This window comes from Phyllobates terribilis, unplaced genomic scaffold, assembly GCF_046119375.1.
Source record: "Phyllobates terribilis strain yellow unplaced genomic scaffold, ASM4611937v1 Scaffold_9__5_contigs__length_417890890, whole genome shotgun sequence".
Classification (NCBI taxonomy): domain Eukaryota; kingdom Metazoa; phylum Chordata; class Amphibia; order Anura; family Dendrobatidae; genus Phyllobates; species Phyllobates terribilis.
The window spans coordinates 372,049,803-372,073,366 of record NW_027362769.1 but is presented as its reverse complement, the minus strand read 5'-3'; the positions used below and the strand labels follow the sequence as shown (position 1 = coordinate 372,073,366).

Here is a 23,564-nt window from a genome sequence, read left to right as displayed (position 1 = left end):
ATGGATTGTGTTGATATAAATAAACTTGCTTACTTTGCCTCATCCCCTTTTTTTTTTTTTTTTTTTTTTAAGCATCGTACAGATGTCTGAATACAGACTTGCCGGCAGGCATCCTGACCCGAACTGGACATTAAAACACTGACAACCATTGCAATGCTCGGACTGGCCGGCAGCTCTCCTGACCCGAGCAGAACTGCTGCATAGAAATATACTGTCACGCTTGAAATGAGTGGAGCCACCGGCCGGTCAGAGCATTGTGATCGTTATACGGCTGTCTGTTTTCTGCTTGCAAGTTAGTTGTATTCTGTAAGCGTGCAATGTACTGGGAGAAGAACCAGGGCTCCAATCTGGACAGGGGGCACAGTCTCAAAGTCTATGGTTAGCAGTGTGACTATCTTTTTTTTTTTTCTTTTCCCTTACTGCATGGTAAACTAACAACTTTATTCCTGAGCTTGGTACAAATAAGGCAAACTTTTTGAGTGTTTAATTTTTTATTTTTTTTTTTTAAACTGTTCAGTCATATTGGCACATTTAATTCACTTTCTTTTTAAAAAGAAAATATACAATATACCAGCAAATACAAAATAAATTACTTACTTTAAAGGTTATTTATTTTTTTTTTTTTTTGTTTTGGCAAAAAAATAAAACTTATGGTTAAAAAATTTAACTTTTTAAAATATCAAACTCTGCATTGGAGTAACATAGAATGGCAGCCATTGAGGCCACCATATTGTAAGGCTCTAGCCACATATTGCCATCTGTGCATATAGACCCTTGCTTATCCCACCCGGACCATCCCCTCTAAATGGAGAACTTTGCCAATCACTGATTCTATGGAGTGCAGTAGTTCAAGCCCCCTGATCAGCAGTTAATGGGTAACCATGAGTCGTCCAAATGCTCCAATTAAATACCTTTTAGCAGCACATTCACATGGTGCCATCTTTGGTTTCCACCACCATGGAGAATGATCCCATAAAATGACCCCCCACTTTTGTCTAGGACTGCAACTTTTAAGAAACTACAGCTCCCAGCAGAGCCTGTTGAGCGTTGTAATGCCATAACAGTTCAAGTGTTGAAGATGCCCCATGATTAAGGGATCTGTGCTGAGCCCCCTTAGCTGGCTCTGACTTGTCCTTACTGACCAGACCTTGCCATATTCTGGGTTGCACATTATCTAAAAGCAAAAATTGTGATAAAATAACTGCAAAGTTCATAAGGCAGTGCAATTAAGTGTATAAAAAAACAGGTCCTGATCCCAATGCATCAAGTTTTGCACCAGTAAACTGCGAGCAAACTGCATCATCAGCGTCCTGGTTCCCAGTGATAATAGGGGTGGAACGGCCTCTCGTGCGCACACTGATCCAATGCCTGGTGTGTATGAAGGAGCAGAAGTGGGAAACGGGATGTAAAATAAGCCACGAACTCCTCAGGGACTGAGCCGAGTGTCTCCTGGACGTCAGCCGGCAGCTCGTGATAATGATGTTTCTGGGGTGGAACTAATAAGTATTAATCACATATCTAAAGACATTATTTTTATTCTAAATGTAATTAAGCAAATCCCAAACAGTGTAAAAAAAAAAAAAAAAAAAAAACGTTTAGTGTATACAGCTCCTATGCAGACCCATGTAGTCTGCTCTTGCATTTATACTCCTTCCTGTGGCATGTCTTGCTCATATTCAGGACAGGTTGGGGGGGGACCTTTACAATTTCCTAATGCACTTTTCATGATGTTTTGTAGGATCTGTACTTGTGGTTATTGAATGCAATCCTCCCTTGATTGAAGGGATTATTGCACTAATACCAACTATCCACAGGGAATAAGTGTAATGACCGATGTTAATCTGTCTTCTAGAACCTGGAATTGATCATAACAGAGGTACTGTGCCCGTGCGTGAATGAAGTGCTAGTGCATGTGTGACCATTGCTCTATTCCCTGTCCATGGCAGCAGAGGATGCACCAACACACTGCAGCTCCCATAGAAGTGATGGTCACACCGGAGCATGGTCGCTCTATTCACACTCAGAATAATGGACCCCATTCTTGTGGTTAGTGGGGGGCGCTAGCACTTTTTCTATGAATGCTGCACTTTGCACATGCAGCTGGTGGCATTAAAGCCAAGCGCAGTAATGGGGAAGGTTGGACCGGTGTGGAGACAGAACTACACATTTACAAAATCTCAAGCCGTAATCTACCTTGTTTCTCATGGCTCGGAGTAAATCTCGTACGGAGTTTCCACGATATGAACGGAATTTCCTCAAGTCTAGAAATTAAAAGAAAAAAAAAAAAGGTAGAAACCTTCCCTTAAAATGTACATGACTGATGCGCCAATACACGGTTTACTTTTTTTTTTGCACATTTCTACTAAGAATTCCCATAGAGTCCATCGTTCTGGGGGCCTAGCAGACCCCCCACTTTTTTAGAACTTTGCCCAATCATTAAATTAAAGGGGCTGTTCACTACTCAAACAATCCCTTCTCTATTCACTGGCACTCACCGCTATTTGAGGCAATGATATTTTGGCTCTGATAAAGAGGTCTCCGTCAGAGAGCTACACATAAACTGCGCAGCGCTTGCAGTGGCTAGTGATACCGCCATAAAGGGAAATATCAGTGGTGGTCCCAGAGCCCCCAATAACAGTTGCACCAGATACCAGCATAGCTTATCACACCACCAGTTATACTTCTGCCTTGCTATCAAAGGTTGGGTAATTTTCCTGCGAGGATGGCCACGATGTTACCTGTCTGTAGAGGAACGGATATGTGTAATCTCCAATTCACGCGGACGACACAACGAGCATTGCTCTCCAGGCTGACGATCAGGGGGCTTTCCTGCGGCTCCTTCTCGATGCGGTCACTCACATCCTAAAGGAATAAGAGAAATGCAGTATTACTACACTAAACTGCAACAACTAAAAAGTGTACGTAATTTAAGGGTATGTGCACTACTTTTATATTGATGGCCTATCCTTAAAATAGGCAATTAATATCAGATCGGTGGGGTGCAAAACCACCCCAGCTGACCATCTTTTTCCAGTGCCCGGGTGTCATCAGCTGTGGAGGTGCACAGCTACGTCAACCATGTAGTGGCCGCAGCCGGGTACTGCAGATCCACTCATTCATGAGGACAGATGCACAGTACTCAGCCGCGGCCACTATACAGTTGAAGTAGCTTTGCTATGCAGCTCTATCTAGCACTAATAACAGCTTATTATTGGGGGAACCAGCTATCGCACCCCCACAATCTTATATTGACCTATCCTAAGGCCAGGAGGCAGACAGCCATAGGTTATTAACTGATTATGCAAATGACACTGATCAAACTCTGAACAGAGTTTGAGCTCCGCTTCTCTAGAATCAGAAGATGGAGTAAAAAAATTTCTTCTGTTATAGGCCGCGGAAATCGGACTGCACTCAGATGTCATCCGAGTGCAGTCATATGTTTCCCATGCACTCATTGACTTGCATGGCTTAGTGAATTCAAATATCGGATCAAACTCGGACATGACAGATTCTGTCAGAGTAAAAAAAAAAAATCAGACATATGCATAGCACCATACACAAACTTCGGTCCAAGTGCGATCCGATGTTTTGACAGATCAGACTTAGGACAGAAAATACGCTCGTCTGCACCTACCCTAAGGATAGGCGACCAATATACAAGTAACAGATAACCCCGATGATGATACATCTTTCTCCCTGCCACCTCTCAGACCTGGAAAAATTGCAGCTGTTTCTCAGGTGCCCAGAAGAACGGATGTCTCAAAACGCGCGGTGCTGAGGGCCGGAGCTTTGGGTCACCGTTGATCATGCCTTCAATCAAGTCCTTCGCTACCACGTTGTCTGCAGAAACAAATCAGGCAGTTAGTAGCCATAGAAGATCCAGGTACCATATACACTGCTCAAAAAAATAAAGGGAACACTCAAATACCACATCCTAGATCTGAATGAATGAAATATTCTCATTGAATACTTTGTTCTGTACAAAGTTGAATGTGCTGACAACAAAATCACACAAAAATCATCAATGGAAATCACATTTATTAACCAATGGAGGCCTGGATTTGGAGTCACCCCCAAAATTAAAGTGGAAAAACACACTACAGGCTGATCCAACTTTGATGTAATGTCCTTAAAACAAGTCAAAATGAGGCTCAGTATTGTGTGTGGCCTCCACGTGCCTGTATGACCTCCCTACAACGCCTGGGCATGCTCCTGCTGAGGCTGAGTATTGTGTGTGGCCTCCACGTGCCTGTATGACCTCCCTACAACGCCTGGGCATGCTCCTGATGAGGCTCAGTATTGTGTGTGGCCTCCATGTGCCTGTATGACCTCCCTACAACGCCTGGGCATGCTCCTGATGAGGCTCAGTATTGTGTGTGGCCTCCACGTGCCTGTATGACCTCCCTACAACGCCTGGGCATGCTCCTGATGAGGCTGAGTATTGTGTGTGGCCTCCACGTGCCTGTATGACCTCCCTACAACGCCTGGGCATGCTCCTGATGAGGCTGAGTATTGTGTGTGGCCTCCACGTGCCTGTATGACCTCCCTACAATGCCTGGGCATGCTCCTGATGAGGCTGAGTATTGTGTGTGGCCTCCATGTGCCTGTATGACCTCCCTACAACGCCTGGGCATGCTCCTGATGAGGCTGAGTATTGTGTGTGGCCTCCACGTGCCTGTATGACCTCCCTACAACGCCTGGGCATGCTCCTGATGAGGCTGAGTATTGTGTGTGGCCTCCACGTGCCTGTATGACCTCCCTACAATGCCTGGGCATGCTCCTGATGAGGCTGAGTATTGTGTGTGGCCTCCATGTGCCTGTATGACCTCCCTACAACGCCTGGGCATGCTCCTGATGAGGTTGCGGATGGTCTCCTGTGGGATCTCCTCCCAGACCTGGACTAAAGCATCCGCCAACTCCTGGACAGTCTGTGGTGCAACGTGACGTTGGTGGATGGAGCGAGACATGATGTCCCAGATGTGCTCAATCGGATTCAGGTCTGGGGAACGGGCGGCCAGTCCATAGCTTCAATGCCTTCATCTTGCAGGAACTGCTGACACACTCCAGACACATGAGGTCTGGCATTGTCCTGCATTAGGAGGAACCCAGGGCCAACCGCACCAGCATATGGTCTCACAAGGGGTTTGATGATCTCATCTCGGTACCTAATGGCAGTCAGACTACCTCTGGCGAGCACATGGAGGGCTGTGCGGCCCTCCAAAGAAATACCACCCCACACCATAACTGACCCACTGCCAAACCGGTCATGCTGAAGGATGTTGCAGGCAGCAGATCGCTCTCCACGGCGTCTCCAGACTCTGTCACATGTGCTCAGTGTGAACCTGCTTTCATATGTGAAGAGCACAGGGCGCCAGTGGCGACTTTGCCAATCCTGGTGTTCTGTGGCAAATGCCAAGCATCCTGCACGGTGTTGGGTTGTGAGCACAACCCCCATCTGTGGACGTTGGGCCCTCATACCACCCTCATGGAGTCGTTTTTTTAACCGTTTGTGCAGACACAAGCACATTTGTGGCCTGCTGGAGGTCATTTTGCAGGGCTCTGGCAGTGCTCCTCCTGTTCCTCCTTGAACAAAGGCAGAGGTAGCGGTCCTGCTGCTGGGTTGTTGCCCTCCTACGGCCCCCTCCTCGTCTCCTGGTGTACTGGCCTGTCTCCTGGTAGTACCTCCTGCCTCTGGACACTACGCTGACAGACACAGCAAACCTTCTTGCCACAGCTCGCATTGATGTGCCATCGTGGATGAGCTGCACTACCTGAGCAACTTCTGTGGGTTGTAGAGTCCGTCTCATGCTACCACAAGTGTGAAAGCGCAACCAACATTCAAAAGTGACCAAAACATCAGCCAGAAAGCATTGGTACTGAGATGTGGTCTGTGGTCCCCACCTGCAGAAATACTCCTTTATTGAGGGTGTCTTGATAATTGCCAATAATTTCCATCTATTGTCTATTCCATTTGCACAACAGCATGTGAAATTGATTGTCAATCAGTGTTGCTTCCTAAGTGGACAGTTTGATTTCACAGAAGTTTGATTTACTAGGAGTTATATTCTGTTGTTTAAGTGTTCCCTTTATTTTTTTTGAGCAGTGTATATTGATTGGCCTGGATAAATCCAACAGTTAAAAGGAATATTCCCATCTCCAAGATCCTATCCCAATATGTAGTAGGTGTAATAATAATAATATTAGCAAATACCTCCAATTAAAAATGTAGTATAGTTCTTCTGATTTGCTATGTTGCTTTCCCCATGTGCACGGCAGTGCAGTAGTTTAGGTATCCATGGTTACGACCACTCATAGTGACAGTTAGTTGTTAGTGGTCGTAACCTTGGATACCTAAGCTACTGCAATGCCCTGCACATGGGGTAAGCGACACAGTTTATCGCATCTTCTTACCATACGTCTCCTCCTGGAGCTGCGGCAGGCTGTACGATCCATTTAATATGTTGCCTTGTCTCCTCAGACGGTCTCCAAATGGATGCTGCCCACTGGCCAGGACATAGTAAAAGACACAGCCAGCAGAGAAAATGTCCACTGCTGCTGTCTGCGAATACAAAACAAATCTTTCTGAGACTGCTCAGCCAGAATCCATTATGGGATCCATCGTCAGGGATCACTTACTGGATTCTGTGTCCTTCCGTCACGTAGAACCTCCGGAGCGATCCAGCCCTCGGTTCCGGGGATTCCTGATCGCAGGCTGAAGCTGTTCCTTCCCGCTCCCAGCTTCTTACAGAGCCCAAAATCTGAAATGACAGCTCTCTGTCTGCCCTGGGCATTGGGCAAGGAGATGAGGATATTACACGGCTTGAGATCTCTGTGCACTGGGAAGAGACCGACAAAATATTCGGCATTGTACAACGCTGTTCGGGAACTGATGGTGCCATTATATTATTATATAGATCTATTATATGCATAATGTGGTGACATTATTTGTCCACTTGATATTATGTAACTGTACCTTTAACACTTAGGCTCCACCCATTTTTTTTTTTTTTTTTAATCGCACCATAAGCCGCACCCCTTTTTGTAAATCCACAACGATATAAGTTATAGAAACCCAATACTTCTCACCAATATTGAGGGAGTGCAGATGGGCGAGTCCAGACATAGCTTGATGGAGAAGGGTCACAGGATCTAGGCCGATGCGTGGAAAAGCGAGATTCTCCACGTACTGCGGAGAAAAAAACAAATGTTAATATCTATTACTTATACATTTTTCACCAGTCAGCCACCATTTTTATTCTAGTCTCCTTTATATTCTGAGATTGTATGGGATGGATACATACTTACACTGTTTATGGAAAGAGACAGGGAGGCAGTACTATCTGTACCTACATTAACTACGGAGAGACAGGGAGGCAGTACTATCTGTACCTACATTAACTACGGAGAGACAGGGAGGCAGTACTATCTACAGAGAGACAGGGAGGCAGTACTATCTGTACCTACATTATCTACAGAAAGACATGAAGGAAGTACTATCTGTACCTACACTATATAGGGAGAGACAGGGAGGCAGTACTATCTGTACCTACATTATCTGCAGAGAGACATGTAGGCAGTACTATCTCTACCTACATTATATACGGAGAGACAGGGAGGCAGTACTATCTGTATGTACATTATATACGGAGAGACAGTACTATCTGTACCTACATTATATACGGAGAGACATGGAGGCAGTACTATCTGTACCTACATTATATAGGGAGAGACAGGGAGGCAGTACTATCTGTACCTACATTATATAGGGAGAGACAGGGAGGCAGTACTATCTGTACCTACATTATCTACAGAGAGACAAGGAGGCATTTCTATCTATACATACATTACAGAGATACACACGTGGTCAAAATTGTTGGTACCCCTCGTTTAATGAAAGAAAAACCAACAATGGTCACAGACATAACTTGAATCTGACAAAAGTAATAATAAATTTAAAATCTATGAAAATGAACAAATGAAAGTCAGACTTTGCTTTTCTGCTTCCACAGAATTTAAAAAAAAAATTAAATTCATGAAATCGGCCTGGACAGAAATGATGGTACCCCTGAAAATAATGTGACAAAAGGGACATGTTAAATGAAGTTGGGTCCACTAATTAGCATCACAGGTGTCCACTATCTTGTAATCAGTCAGTGGGCCTGTATATAGGGCTACAGATACTCACTGTGCTGTTTGGTGACATGGTGTGTACCACACTCAACATGGACCAGAGGAAGCAAAGGAAAGAGTTGTCTCAGGGGATTAGAAAGAAAATTATAGACAAGCATGTTAAAGGTAAAGGTTATAAGACCATCTCCAAGCAGCTTGATGTTCCTGTGACTACAGTTGCACATATTATTCAGAAATTTAAGATCCATGGGACTGTAGCCAACCTCCCTGGACGTGGCCGCAAGAGGAAAATTGATGACAAATCAAACAGACCGATAATACGAATGGTAAGAAAACAGCTCAGGAAAACTTCTAAAGAGATTAAAGGTGAACTTCAAGCTCAAGGAACATCAGTGTCAGATCGCACCATCCGTCGTTGTTTGATCCAAAGTGAACTTCATGGGAGACGACCAAGGAGAACACCATTGTTGAAAAAAAAAATCATAAAAAAGCCAGACTGGAATTTGCCAAACTACATGTTGACAAGCCACAAAGCTTCTGGGAGAATGTCCTATGGACAGACGAGACAAAAATGGAAGTTTTTGGCAAGGCACATCAGCTCTATATTCACAGACGGAAAAATGAAGCATATCAAGAAAAGAACACTGTACCTACTGTGAAACATGGAGGAGGCTCTGTTATGTTCTGGGGCTGCTTTGCTGCATCTTGCACAGGGTGTCTTGAATATGTGCAGAGTACAATGAATTCTCAAGACTATCAAGGGATTCTAGAGAGAAATGTGCTGCCCAGTGTCAGAAAGCTTGGTCTCAGTCGCAGGTCATGGGTCTTGCAACAGGATAATGACCCAAAACACACAGCTAAAAACACCCAAGAATGGCTAAGAGGAAAACATTGGACTATTCTGAAGTGACCTTCTATGAGCCCTGACCTAAATCCTATTGAGCATCTTTGGAAAGAGCTGAAACATGGAAAAGGCAACCTTCAAACACGAGACGACTGGAGCAGTTTGCTCATGAGGAGTGGGCCAAATACCTGTCGAGAGGCGCAGAAGTCTCATTGACAGTTACAGGAATCGTTTGATTGCAGTGATTGCCTCAAAAGGTTGTTCAACAAAATATTAAGTTAAGAAGAACCATCATTTCTGTCCAGGCCGATTTCATGAGTTTAATTTTTTAAAAATTCTGTGGAAGCAGAAAAGCAATGTCTGACCTTCATTTGTTCATTTTCATAGATTTTTAATTTATTTTTTGTCAGATTCAATTTATTTCTGTGACCATTGTGGGTTTTTCTTTCATTAAACGAGGGATACCAACAATTTTGACCACGTGAGTATATTTGCGACACTAATGTTTAGGAATAAGTATGTACCAATTTACAGATGGGTTATTTTATTTATTGTTAATGTAACCACAGAAGGTGGTACGCGGGTGCTTGCCGTGCCTACCCTGTGGTGGTCCCCTCACCTCCTGCAGGGTGGCAGTGCACAGCTCCAGGGCAATGTAGTAAAACAGCCGGTCGCTCTCTGTACAGTAGTAGCGGATCACATTGGGGTGCTCATCAGACTCTCGTAATAATTGCACCTCCCGATCGGCCAACGTAAAACTTTCGGGCAGGATTCTCTTCACTGCCACTGAACGTCCATCAAATCTGCCCCTATAGGAAACAAAGCTCTTGTTATCAGGGGATGTGAGCAAGTGGCAGAGGGGGGAGATCATAACAGATCAGTCATATCCAGAGTGGATCCTGTAAAGATACGGCAATCCATAAAGGGGCACAGCACGCAACTGCGCACTTCTGTCTCTTCGTTTCAGGAATCAGTTGGGGTCTCGGCCCCCAGACACTCGCTAATAAAAACTTTAGACAAGTCACTATGACACGTCAAAAGTCTCCTGAAACTTCAGGTGAACTTTAAACAATATGGACTCCAGACTTATAAATTGCAACAAAGCCAAAGAAGGGCAGAGAGATTTGAGTTGCAGCCTGGATGCAATAGTAACAAACCCTCAGCTGTGACAAGTGTGAGGTCAGCAAGGCCTGTTTCACACAGACTGTGAATGTCAGATGTGTAAAATTGTCCTTAGGGTTTTCTCTGGATGTATAAGAAAATGTTCCTTTTCACTAACAGCAAGCAGAGATCTTGAGAAGGGCAATGGATAGAAACACAAAGTGTATTGGAAAGTCGCAGAACTTTATACAAGGCTAATAAATTGATTGATTTCTACTCACCTAAATACAAATGTTCCTCCAGCTCCATGACCCAAAACTTCTTTGGGGAAAAAGGAAATTTTACCGACTTCTATCTCTCCTTCATTGGAAGCTGCAAATGGAGAAAAGAAAAAAGTCAAGGTGACTAGAAGATGTTAATTACACATGTCGTGGAAATACAGAAACATAGGCCTCAAGTAGAAAAAAAAAAAGGAGGCCGCGGGTAGGAAAGGAGGCCGCGGGTAGGAAAGGAGGCCGCGGGTAGGAAAGGAGGCCGCGGGTAGGAAAGGAGGCCGCGGGTAGCAAAGCAGGCCGCGGGTAGCAAAGCAGGCCGCGGGTAGCAAAGCAGGCCGCGGGTAGCAAAGGACGCCGCGGGTAGCAAAGGACGCCGCGGGTAGCAAAGGACGCCGCGGGTAGCAAAGGACGCCGCGGGGTAAGAAAGAAGGCCGTGGGGTAGGAAAGAAGGCCGCGGGGTAGGAAAGAAGGCCGCGGGGTAAGAAAGAAGGCCGCGGGGTAGGAAAGAAGGCCGCGGGGTAAGAAAGAAGGCCGCGGGGTAGGAAAGAAGGCCGCGGGGTAGGAAAGAAGGCCGCGGGGTAAGAAAGAAGGCCGCGGGGTAAGAAAGAAGGCCGCGGGGTAAGAAAGAAGGCCGCGGGTAGGAAAGAAGGCCGCGGGGTAAGAAAGAAGGCCGCGGGGTAAGAAAGAAGGCCGCGGGGTAAGAAAGAAGGCCGCGGGGTAGGAAAGAAGGCCGCGGGGTAAGAAAGAAGGCCGCCGGGTAAGAAAGAAGGCCGCGGGGTAAGAAAGAAGGCCGCGGGGTAAGAAAGAAGGCCGCGGGTAGGAAAGAAGGCCGCGGGTAGGAAAGAAGGCCGCGGGTAGGAAAGAAGGCCGCGGGGTAAGAAAGAAGGCCGCGGGGTAAGAAAGAAGGCCGCGGGGTAGGAAAGAAGGCCGCGGGTAGCAAAGCAGGCAGCGGGTAGGAAAGCAGGCCTCGGGTAGGAAAGCAGGCCATGTCTAGGAAAGGAGGCCGTGGGTAGCAAAGCAGACAGCGGGTAGCAAAGCAGACAGCGGGTAGCAAAGCAGGCCGCGGGTAGGAAAGCAGGCCGCGGGTAGGAAAGCAGGCCGCGGGTAGGAAAGCAGGCCTCGTTGCCCATATTACCCAATCACAAAACAGCTCTCACTTTTTCCTGAGCAGTTAACTAAATGAAAGCTGCGCTGTGATTGGTTGCTATTGGCAACAAGGTCTGTTTCCGATAGCTTTGATAAGTGAGGGCCATTGTGCCTGCTATATGGCCCATTTTAATATTTGTTTCCTGCTGACAAAAATGTTGAGAACAGTCTTACATGTGTGATAAATACGGTCAATGCAGGTCACGCTGGATTTACGAGCGTCCCTATACAATAGTGATCGTAAATGCACTATATAGTATAGTAATACACTATTCATGCTGGCATATATGTCCTTAGGACTCTGTGTTGTGCTGTCCCTCTATTATTCCTCCTGGAACTGTAGTAATAAATTGCCACCTGGGGGTCACCATTCCTCTCCAGCACAGGGTATGCCCTGCACAGTATCAGTCAGGGGCGCAGTCAATTCACTAAGTAGTCAATTTATTCATTTTATTCCAGGAGGAACAACAGAGGAATCTATGCTTCATTCACCTTCTGGCTCGCTATTGCTCCATCTCTTCGTGCCGTTGGCCTGACTATATTCCTGCTCTCGGCTCCTCCGCTTGCCGCTCCCGGAGCTTTGTTCTCCTGCGGACACGCTGCTGTCTGTAGCAGTCAGGGGTGGAGAGGCCTCGGAAGCCATTTGCTGCTGATGCTGGATCTGCTGAAGCTTCTCCTCGAGCTGCTGCTGTAATTCCTGTTGCTGCCTGCGCTGCTGCTCCCACATCTGAAAAGCACGGACGCCATTATCTTCCATTCATTGCACAAATGTACTCCAACCTGCTGCGTGGGACTACAGCTTCCAGCATGCCCTGACAGTCTTGTGGCTGGGAGATGTAGTATCACCGCAATCATAGGTTGGAGATCACTGTCCTATAGTAAAGTCCAGTTTCTCCTAGGGACAAGGGACCTGTATCCAAATAGCAGATAACAGAGAACAATAGATTGCATCCAAGCCGCTTACCTTGGGAAAAGTGAACCCAAAAAGCACCCATCCTCCAAGGAGTAGCGTGATGATACCCGTGACCAGCAGATTAGTTATTGTAGAGTCAGGAATGACAATGTTCGCTTCTTCTGTGGTCATTTCCATCTTTACTCGCCCTTCTGTGTCGCCCTGAGGGGATTCTCCTTGATTCTGAGGGGTCAGAAACTGCAAGGAGGTAAGACGATGGGTGACATGAGATACGAGTAACCACAGTCAAACCCTAAGACTGTGCAAAGTTTTTCAAGGAGTTTTCGGAGCAGAAACTCAAACGTTTTTGAGGAGTTTTGGAGAGTTTCCGCTCCAAAAACTCAGTGAAAAACTTTGTATGCACATAGTCATAAAGGGTAATTTAACAATAGAAGAAATTGTTGTGGATTTGTCCTGTGGAATTATGCAAATAAAATCTACAGTGGAATACATTATAAGGCACGCCTGAGGCTGCACCACTGAGAGATTCAGATGACAAACATGTCACAAAAAAAAAAAAAGATATGCCAATTGTCTCTTCAGAGAGGAAGAGGACTAGAACTCTAATGCCACCTATTGGAAGTAGCAATCCTAAAAGTCAATATCGACCCTTTAACGGGCCTTGTAATATGACTTAGGATAAAAGCCAAACCAGAATCTCAATTTGCAGACACAGTGTTTCAGGGTATTGCCTCTCATCGGTGCAAAGCATGCATGGCGTATAAGTCTCCTTACTCTGCATGCTAGGCCTGACTTGTCACTTTCCAGAAGGAGAAACGTTACCCACTTAGATCCCAGTCTTAAGCCTCTCACCTAGTCAGATCAGATCTCATACTTTGCACTGATGAGGGGCAATAACCCGAAACACCGTGTCTGCAAATTGAGATTCTGGTTTGGCTTTTATCCTAAGTCATATTACAAGGCTCGTTAAATGGCCGATATTGACTTTTAGGATTGCTACTTCCTATAGGTGTCACTAGAGTTCAAGTTCTCTTCCTCTTTGAAGAGGCAATTTGCATATTTCATTTCCCAGAGAAGCATGCATGGGGTATAAGTCTCCTGACTCTGACATGCCAGGCCTAGCTTGTTGCTCTCTGCAAGGAGAAACATTACCGCTTAGATGCCCCCAAAAAAGAAAAACACATTCACCTGCTGATCCCCCTCCGTACAGCTCCCAAAGTCCCCCGCCTTTCTTTGTATCACATCTTCTGGTGGGTAACATCACCTACTGTCTGCAGCAGTCACATAATTTTGCCACAAAAGAAGGCTCAGAGAGTAGTGGGGGACACATGGAGTAGTACAGAGAGTAATTGGTAGGTGAGAATGGGTTATTTTTTTGGGTGGGTGGTGGGGGGCTATGCTGGGGCAAACCAAAAAAAAAAAGACCGTACAACCCCTTTAATAGGTGATGGATTATCAATATTCTGGAATACACTTACATCGTCAAATAGGGTCTTAGGTGTAGGTCCACGAATGATTGTCTCTGTATCCCTCCTCAAGGTCTCTGGAAATGCTCGGAGCATGGTTGTGTGAACAACGTGAGGAATTTCATGATGTCCTTGGTGGAAAGAATGAGATATTTTACTAGAAAGGTAGGATTAAAAAGTGTGTATAAGGTCAGTAAAGACTAATATCTATAAACACAAGGCTTCTTGATAAGCATAGGAGGGTGCCCATGCTTTATGTAAAAGGAGAGATATGGAGAATAGTACTGCCCTAAAACTAACAAAATAATACTGCTATACTATGCCTATATACTACTTCCATAGTGTGCATATATAATGGTGCTATACACTGTAATACCACTGTTACTGTATATAGTGCTCATATAATAACGTTCACATCTGCCCATCCCGCTCCTTTACCTATAAGTAGCCATTGATTTGTAGATATAATGCTCCCAAGTGGGTACTTGACATCTGTGGTGGGCGTTACATCAAACTCAGTAGATTCCTTCAAGGTGACATCCTTAGTAGTGGGCCCATCTATCCTGGCCAGAGTGATTCCTCGGGGCTAGCAGTTATACCAAGATATGATATATTACAAACAAGAATAGCAAAATGAAAATGTAAAAAATAATTCAATGTACACAAAAAATGCAAATACCAACTTTCAATGGATGCCCCATGACAACACTTACTAGCTGTTTTTTGGCTTTGATCAATTTTATCATAGGAACAGTATGTAGAACCACATCAATGCATACATCCTATGTGTTATATATTCATGTAGATGAATTTGAATCCATGCAATGTCCCTATGATATTATTGGTCAACTCAATAGAAACCATTGCGACTCTAAAGATCCTGGTCCTGCAATGGGCACGAACCATAGTCCAAAAATTCCAATAATGCACATGACTCGTACTAGATCACTGCCAATCTTTCAGGTTAATCATTTGCATGCTGTGTGGATAAATATTTTAGATGTACAAATTTCTGGACCTGGGTTTGTACCTATAGAGGTACCCCCAGGTGACGAATAAACACACAATAAATTTCCACACTGTGACAGGCCTAGAATTACACAATGATAAGACTTGTACTTACCATGAGAAGCTGGAAACTGTGTTCATAAGTACAAGAAAACTTTATCCTTGTGAATTATAACCCATAATGTAACAGATATCAACATATCTTACAAAGAAAATGCATGGAAAATATTCTTACCACTACAGAAACTCCCTCATGGATCAGCGATGTGGAAGCATAGAATCCACTATCGTGCTTCCCCACATACAGAGACGGCCTGTAAAAGGATAAGTGCACAAATGTTAATCCAGTTCATGCAATGTAGGCAAAAAAAGAGCTACTGGAAGCACCATTGATCAGCTGTGCGAGAACCCAGCAGTTTGTGTTCAGTTTTCCTGCAGCATCCCCCATAGGGGAAATTAAGCATTACATGACGCCAATGGAAATGAATGGGCCGTTCATACAGTGGCATAGTTGTGCCAAGTCCTCTGGACAGATCAAAGCTGAACACCCGTAGTAGGTGAGAGTACTCACAGCAGATGGGTCTTGGTGCTGCTCAGCTCCTGCACCGCCTGGTAGTTCCATTTGAGAAGACGCATGTCCTGAGAATTGAACGTCAAGTATCGGAGAGTTTCCAGTGCGACATTCAGATGCGGGATTCGTCTCAAGCTGTCCTGGTGCCACATGAAAAGTCCGACTACTGGGGAACCATAATTCTGCATCCATAACACTTCTCCACTCCCCTGGTCGGCAGTCACCAGCATCCCATCTCCAGTGGAGGCAAAGTGAGCCATCTCTATATTAAAGAAGAAAAAAAAAACAATCAGTGACTTCCCAGGTCTTCAGAGACTACAACTTCCAGCATGTTGAGAGCTGTAGTTTTTCAGTAGCTGGAGATACAACTTTTGGAGACCACTGCTGTGTGTCGTACTCACTGTATTCATAGTTCTCATCACAAGGAGGAGCAGAGTAGTCATGGAAGGTGGCGTTCCAGCGCAATTCCCGGGATTTTGTGTCAAACATTGTGATCATGTACTCTGCACGGGAAAAGCTGATGGTTATCCTCAAAAAGACAATATGACAAAGCAAGCAGCAGTATGTATAAGTCTGGAAAACCCCTTTGATATACATGAAATAAATCTACAAAACTCACGTGTCCGTCCTATGTACAGGAGAGGACTGGAAGGACACAACCCATCAGACGAGTCCGTGGACAGCGTAGTCTGCTTTTCTCCTGATTTTGGATCCAAAATAAACCAGGAATCTTGTTTCTTCCCTGATCAGAATTAATTAAAAGTGGTTACTTAATGATGACCAATATCAATCACAAATATGGTCCTAAATGTGTCCACACCCAATAGCAGGACATTGCTGGTATACATTGCACAGATGTATACACCTGGCTGGTATTACCTGTATACAGGATTCCATCAGAGCTACGGCAGGGGGAGGACTGAACTAGTTCCTGGATGGTGAATGGTAATTTCTAGAGAATATGGAAACATAGATGTTACGCACACAATAAAATGTCCTATACCTTAATAGGAAGTTTGTAAGATCTGTATGCATACTGACCTCAACCCATGACTAAATTTTAAATTAAAATTGTATTTAGGACCCCAGAATATTCCCTTATCTTTCTATATACTGTTTAAGCTGTAACTCAGTAAAAAAAAACATGGTGACTCTAAAGCTTCTGGTCCTGCTATGGGCACTACCCATAGTCCAAAAATTCCAACCCCCTCCCCAGACATTTACTAGTCCAAGTGACAAGCACCATAACAGTGCCAACCTAGCTGGTGAGTCTTTGGCATAATGTATGGGTAAATATTTGGAGGGAAAAAATTCTGGACCAGAGATGGTGCCCATAGCGGTGCCCCCCAACTGAATAGACACACAGTAAAATTTAACACTGTAACAAACCTAGAATTACACACTAATAAAACTTGTACTTACCATGAGACCCTCCTTATTCCTTCCCCCCAAAATGTACAAGCTGCCATCGCTGGGGTCTGGCAAGAAAGCTGGTCTATAATAATAATAATCTTTATTTATCTGGCGCCAACATATTCCGCAGCACTTTACAATTCAGAGGTTCATATACAACAGTCATAAGTAACAGTTAAAGATAATACAATAATTAAAGAAAAAATAATGACGACCCTGCTCGCAAGAGCTTACAATGTACAATGAGGTGGGGGTGACACAAAGTACAGCGGTTTATTTACAATGATGGTCCAGTCATCTTGAGGGGATGAGGGATAGATAAAGGCTGTATGAGCTCATCACCAGCCAGTATCTTTAGTGCTTTTGGGTTTGGCGGAGACTTATGTTTGGAGAAGAAAGAGATGGGCTATAAGAATATAAAAGGACTTTGATTAGGGAACGTGATAGGCCGCCCTAAACAGGTGTGTTTAGGGAGCGCCTATAACTGTGTAAGTTGTGGTTCATCCTAATTTCTTGGGGTAGAGCATTCCAAAGAACAGGTGCAGCTCGGGAGAAGTCTTGAAGCCGGGAGTGGGAGGTATGGATGTTAGTCGAAAGTCACTTGCGGAAAGTAGAGAACAGATAGGCCGATAAACAGAAATGAGGGAGGAGATGTAGGGGGTGCCGCACTGTGGAGAGCTTTGTGGGTGAAAACAAGCAATTTAAATTGGATCCTATAATTCATGGGCAGCCAGTGCAATGACTGGCAAAGAGCAGAGGAGTCTGAGTAACGGTTAGCCAGATAGATGACCCTGGCTGCAGCATTAAGGATGGACTGGAGGGGGGAAAGTCGAGTGAGGGGGAGCAGAAGAAGTTCAGTTTTGGAAAGGTTGAGTTTCAGATAGAGAGCGGACATGATGTTAGAAACTGCGGCCAGACAGTCACTGGTGTTCTGTAGTACAGCGGGGGTAAGGTCAGGAGATTACATCATGTTTAGTCATCATGTGCCTTGCTGGCAGTTGAGGGGCTAGATGATTAAATTGCAATATAGCCTCCATCATGTCATGCAATACTAGTAAGGCAAAGACCTCGGATACTGTGTTTTATATCTATGGAGAAAGCGAGGTGTGACTGCTGGACTTACTCTGACACATAGAGCGGTACTTGAATCACGGGATCTGAAAGAGAAGGCATGGGTCAGACAGAATTAGAAAGGACTTAACATACAGAGATTTCTACATATTTTTCCACTAATGGCACAACAGAAGATAGTGTCAAACATGGCAGGTCCCCCTCCGAGGGGCGCTCACTGCAGAGAGATTTATACAAAAGGCTCCATCTAGTGGTGAATTTAAACACTATTTTTTAATTTAATCCGTACCTGCACCACAGCATATATTTACATCATAAGCCAGGTATGGGTGCATAGTGGGGTCAACGCACCTCCCCCCAAAAATTGTCATCATCACCTTATGTACCCTAAAATGTTTCCAAAAAAAAGTCAGCTCACCCCGTAAAAAACAAGACAGGTCATTTATATAGCACAATGAACGCCGTAAAAACAAAACCCTCCCCCCCGAAAAACAACAACAAAAATCACAAGGTTTTTCACCCCACTGAAGTGAATAGGATCTAAGCTGCAGTACCCAAGAACGGCCACTACATAGTGAGTGGAGCTGTGCTGTGGCGGATCAGTACATTGCTTACATCTGTTTTCTGGTGGAGCTGATAACAGCGATCATTGGGGGACACCGGGTGTTGGACCCCCACAAATGAAAATAGTTTGAATACCGCTTTGTAGACAGGAACTTTTCCGTAGCCTATAAGAGCAGAAAACCGCTCCTTATGTATCCAGCATTGGCCCAACTCTGGAATCATTTATTATTATTTTTTTAACTGAAGTACAAGTATTTGGGGTTAAAAATAATTTGTGAACTTGAACTTCATTAAAAATGTTGCACCATTTTGCTTTGTTTCTCTGAATTTTTGATGTGGTCTATGGTAATAAATCATTAAGAGCTCTGAAAAAGACAGATAAAAGGGTTACAAACTCTCCAAGACAACTGTGAAAATGAGCTCACTGATAGATTCTCAGTTAACTCATTCTGAAGCCAGTAATAGACAGTGCATTTCAGAGAATATAGAAGGCAAACGGTGCCAGATTTTTAAAGCAACCCAATTGCAAAAATGATTTTTAGCCCCAATTACATGCATTTAAGTTTTTAAATAAATATATCCCCAAAAGGTGTGCAACGCCTTTAAGTACATTTCTGCCATCCCAGCTGTAGTCAGTTAAGATAAGCGGTTGCACCAGTCGTCGTTGGCTGCAGCTATAGAAACACAGAGTCAGGAAACCATGGAGCTGTTTAGGAGAAGCCGAGGAGGCAGCGACGGTCGCTGTGGGGAATGGAGGCGACTCATTGAGAATATTGTTCTCCTGACAACACGATGGAGGAGGCTGCGAGAGAATCACAGTGTGAAGACATCCGAGAATGAATGGGCCAGTGGGGCTCATCCACACGGGTGACCGTACCTGGCACCACCCAATATAAGGGAATGGGACTGAGCTGCAGTACCAGACACCACCACACTTGGCTGTGGGGCGCTATAAAGAGGCTCATTTAACCTGCTGATCAGCGGTGTCTCACCACATAATAATAACCTATATCATGAGGCCTTTACAGTGATAGCCATGTACTGTATGCAGGGAGACCTCTTTAAGTTTAGATGCATATACCTCTATATAAACCAATAGTAAGAAGTTTCTTACCCCAGATGACTTACCGTCTGTTAAGGTCCACAGGACATCGCCCGACTTCTTACTCACAGCGTGAAATTTCCCATCCAGCGTAGATACAAAGAGCATAGACTCCGGCAGTGAGACTGATGCTCCGCCAACACACTGCAGGACAAGACATCACTTTTATTAGGGGGCGACCTATAGGCTAGTGAGTGCAGCTCTGGAGTATAATACAGGAGGTAACTTAGGATCAGTAATGTAATGTATGTATACAGTGACTGCACCAGCAGAATAGTGAGTGCAGCTCTGGAGTATAATACAGGATGTAACTCAGGATCAGTACAGGATCAGTAATGTAATGAATGTACACAGTGACTGCACCAGCAGAATAGTGAGTGCAGCTCTGGGGTATAATACAGGCTGTAACTCAGGATCAGTACAGGATCAGTAATGTAATGTATGTACACAGTGATTGCACCAGCAGAATAGTGAGTGCAGCTCTGGAGTATAATACAGGATGTAACTCAGGATCAGTACAGGATCAGTAATGTAATGTATGTACACAGTGACTGCACCAGCAGAATAGTGAGTACAGCTCTGGAGTATAATACAGGATGTAACTCAGGATCAGTACAGGATCAGTAATGTAATGTATGTACACAATGACTGCACCAGCAGAATACTGAGTGCAGCTCTGGAGTATAATACAGGATGTATTTTTTTTAGGATAACTCCAGGCAGTCGTCTAATGCCACCAGGAGGGGGCGGATGAACACAACACTACTGCTGCCATCTTTGTACATTAGACTTCCCCTGTAACGCTGGGTTTCTGGAGGACATTCCTGAGTGCCGCCCTTCCCTTACTCACTGTGAGCTGTGATGTTAAAAGGGCATTTTATAAATGTGCAGCCCGCGCCCGGCCCACCTGTAGTAGGACACACCTTAGGCTTAGGTTGGGTGGACACATGGTGTTATCAGGGCACAGGGAGCAGTGTGGTGGGTGCAGGCGGAGGCCGCTGTACTGAGCTGAGCTGGCGTGTACAGTGCCGGCTGCTCACCTGCCCATTGTACTGTTTGCACAATGGGTGGATTAATCCAGGCACCGAAACAAAGGAGAAGTCACATGATGGAAGGTGACAGGGGAGAAAGTGACTGTGACATGGTGACCTGCAGGCAGGAGCCCCCCCGCCAGGAGGGAAAATGAATGACTCGGTCCAGTACATTCTCCAGGCACAGCCAAAATTGCTTCATCTTTACACTGCATTCACACACAGCAGTAACACTGCAGCTTTTAACACAGGGCTGCTGCAGTCTTTCTTGTGCAAACAGAGGTCAGCAGAACAGGGAAGCTGCAGCATGTGAACACAGCCATAGGCCATGCATCCAAATAATGTATTTTTTTCCGCACAAACCTTCTGCGGTGGGTAACAGTTGAAGCAGAGCAGATGTGAGAGCATGAAAAACTCATTCCCACTGTGCGCTCAAAGATGTCACGGAACAGAGCAGGTTTTTTTTCCTAATAAAAAAAAAAAAGCCTGTAAAAATCAAAAATGAAATTGTGTTTTAAGTGCAGAATCCAGTCTGAAAACCAGAGCCCCGAAAAGGTGGAAAACACAGCAAAAATATAAGGAGCGTCACGTCATCTCTTTGTTGTGATTTCCCTGCGTAGATCTTGTAAATGCTTTTTTTTTGGGGGGGGGGGGGGTGAAGATTTTTCAGCAGAAAAGTGTAAAAGAAAAAAAAATACACCTTATTGCTGCTACTCTTATTTTTTTTAATTATATATCAAAAACTTCAAAAAAAAAGCATAAAACAAAAACACTCGTCTTTTAGAAGTGGATTTTTCAGACACAAAAATATGCATCAAAATACTCAGTGTGTACACATCCTTAGAGCCGTTTTCCAAGTTCACACAGGTCCATTGGTACTACTCATAGAAGATCTCCATCAGCAAGGCCGGCTGCACATGAGCGGTTTCCTGGTCCGTATAGCTCTGGTCTGGCGGAAGGTCTCCTGACTCGATATTACAGCCTCATATGTGTCTATGAGGCAGATCAGGTCAGAAGACACTCCATGACATACACCTGTCTGCTCCAACTGCAATACCAGAACCAACCTCAGGACAAAAGTGGCGCTGTTTCTGATAGAAAGCATCTATGCTTTCTAGTCTGTAGAACTCTATGGATCCTGGCTGTATGTACAGACACAGCGGTGTATGTGGAATTCCCCTTTAAGTCAGGTTTATTCCACTAGTTACATCATATAAGCCTGTTTCTGACAGGAGCAAATATTGATTTGGGCAGGAGCGTTTCCATGAGGGAACTGGATCCTATTTGTATTAGGCAGGAATTAGTGGCGCGATGGACGATACAGCGCTATGGCGTAAATCAATAGGAGTATATAGGATAGGCGGCGAGGGGTACGGGAAGAGGATTCACACCTTAAAGGGGTAAGGACTACTGAAATTAAAGGTGATTCGTTATATGACGGGATGTAATAAAGGATACAGTTTCCCTATATACTGTTTAGATCAATTCCTAAAAGTTTTCAAGATCTCTGCTTGCTGTCAGTGAATAGGATCCTTCGTTGTTTCCTGTCCGGTCATGTGATGGTCACACAGGTGAGAGGACGAGCTGTGATAACTGTACTGTGACGAGCCCCGCACCTGACCAGACAGGGCACAAAGGGGTTAAACAAGCCCCCGCCGACATCCATCTCTGGGCAGGGAGGGGACAGGTGATGTATGGATATCCTCCCTCTACTTGCAATAGTGTCTTAGTAGAACTACAGATCCCAGCAATTATATAAAGAACTACAGATCCCAGCAATTATACAGATACAGAACTACAGATCCCAGCAATTATATAAAGAACTACAGATCCCAGCAAGCGTACAGATACAGAACTACAGATCCCAGCAAGTAAAAAACTACAGATCCCAGCAAGTACATAGATACAGAACCGAGCAATTATTTAGCTGTAGAACTACAGATCCCGGCAAACCTTGTCACTTTAAGGCTTGTGAAACTACAACTCCCAGCATGTCCTTTCCTGACAACTATGCTGTGAGTTGTAGTTTCGCCCCACAGATGCCCAGTCTCCCACATGCCAGTAACTCACCTGTGGGACCCGTGTGAGGCACATACCAAGTGCCAGCCACAAAGCAGGGAGCATAGTGGTGGGGGGTCTCTGGGGGTCTTGTCATCCTCTTGTACAGTAGCCGCAGGCTGTGGGGCAGTGGGTGAGTCAGAGCCCCGCCTCCATCTCCGGGTGCAGTGTCAGTGTCAGTGTGCAGTGCGGGGGGCGCTGCTGCCAGTTTCCGGGTGTCAGGCGGATCCAGGACACAATACACTTCTCCACCTGCAGGAGTCCAGAGGATTCCCCTCCTACGTCACTGCGCGCGCTGACCAATCACCGAAGCCCACACATTCTTTTTGACCAATGACGACGCGAAGGGGGTGTGTCCGAACAAACCCGGAAGAGAGAGTTGTGTTGTTGGTGGACACGTGGAGGTGAGAGGAAAAGGGAAGCGATCGGATCTGATCAGTCACTGTCTGCGGCGGCGCTGATCTGTACAATTACATCTGGTGTGTGAACAGTGCTGTACAAAACTCCTAGGCCGCTGCTGCAAAGTCAGATTTAAAAACAGAAATGTTAGTAGTTTATTTTTTAACAATTAGTAAAATGCATAGAGAGACTGCAGCCTTGTACCCCAAGCCTGGATAACCCCTTTATAGGGAATCTGTCAAAACTTGTGCGCACCTAAAACCATTTCTATGACTTTGTAGCCCTTTAAGAGTTGATCCCTTTAATGGTCCCACAATGCTGCGCCAGCAGCGAGAAATCACATTCAGGAGTTCTGTCTATGTGTCTGGAAGTGCATTGGGGGGTGACGATGCACTTACAGCTCCTCAGCCTCATGCTGTATTCCCTGCCGTGCATCGGAGCCAACGACCTGTCAATCAACCAGAGAGAGGCG

At 45.1% G+C, this 23,564-nt stretch overlaps 1 protein-coding gene across 1 annotated transcript; it reads right to left on the bottom strand.

Annotated features, from left to right (window-relative positions):
• Positions 1 to 521: 521 nt before the first annotated feature.
• Positions 522 to 22,990, bottom strand: ERN2 (endoplasmic reticulum to nucleus signaling 2). Its single transcript, XM_073648304.1, has 22 exons — positions 22,706 to 22,990; positions 19,631 to 19,748; positions 17,991 to 18,024; positions 16,877 to 16,949; positions 16,334 to 16,406; positions 16,074 to 16,196; positions 15,856 to 15,957; positions 15,455 to 15,716; positions 15,119 to 15,197; positions 14,314 to 14,461; positions 13,888 to 14,006; positions 12,461 to 12,646; positions 11,989 to 12,223; positions 10,357 to 10,447; positions 9,594 to 9,783; positions 7,087 to 7,186; positions 6,637 to 6,836; positions 6,412 to 6,559; positions 3,713 to 3,840; positions 2,739 to 2,862; positions 2,194 to 2,261; positions 522 to 1,485 (listed from the first exon to the last, which is right to left on the bottom strand). Exons 1-22 carry the CDS (start codon positions 22,757 to 22,759, stop codon positions 1,303 to 1,305), a joined length of 2,838 nt encoding a protein of 945 aa, XP_073504405.1. The 5' UTR covers positions 22,760 to 22,990; the 3' UTR covers positions 522 to 1,302.
• Positions 22,991 to 23,564: the final 574 nt, after the last annotated feature.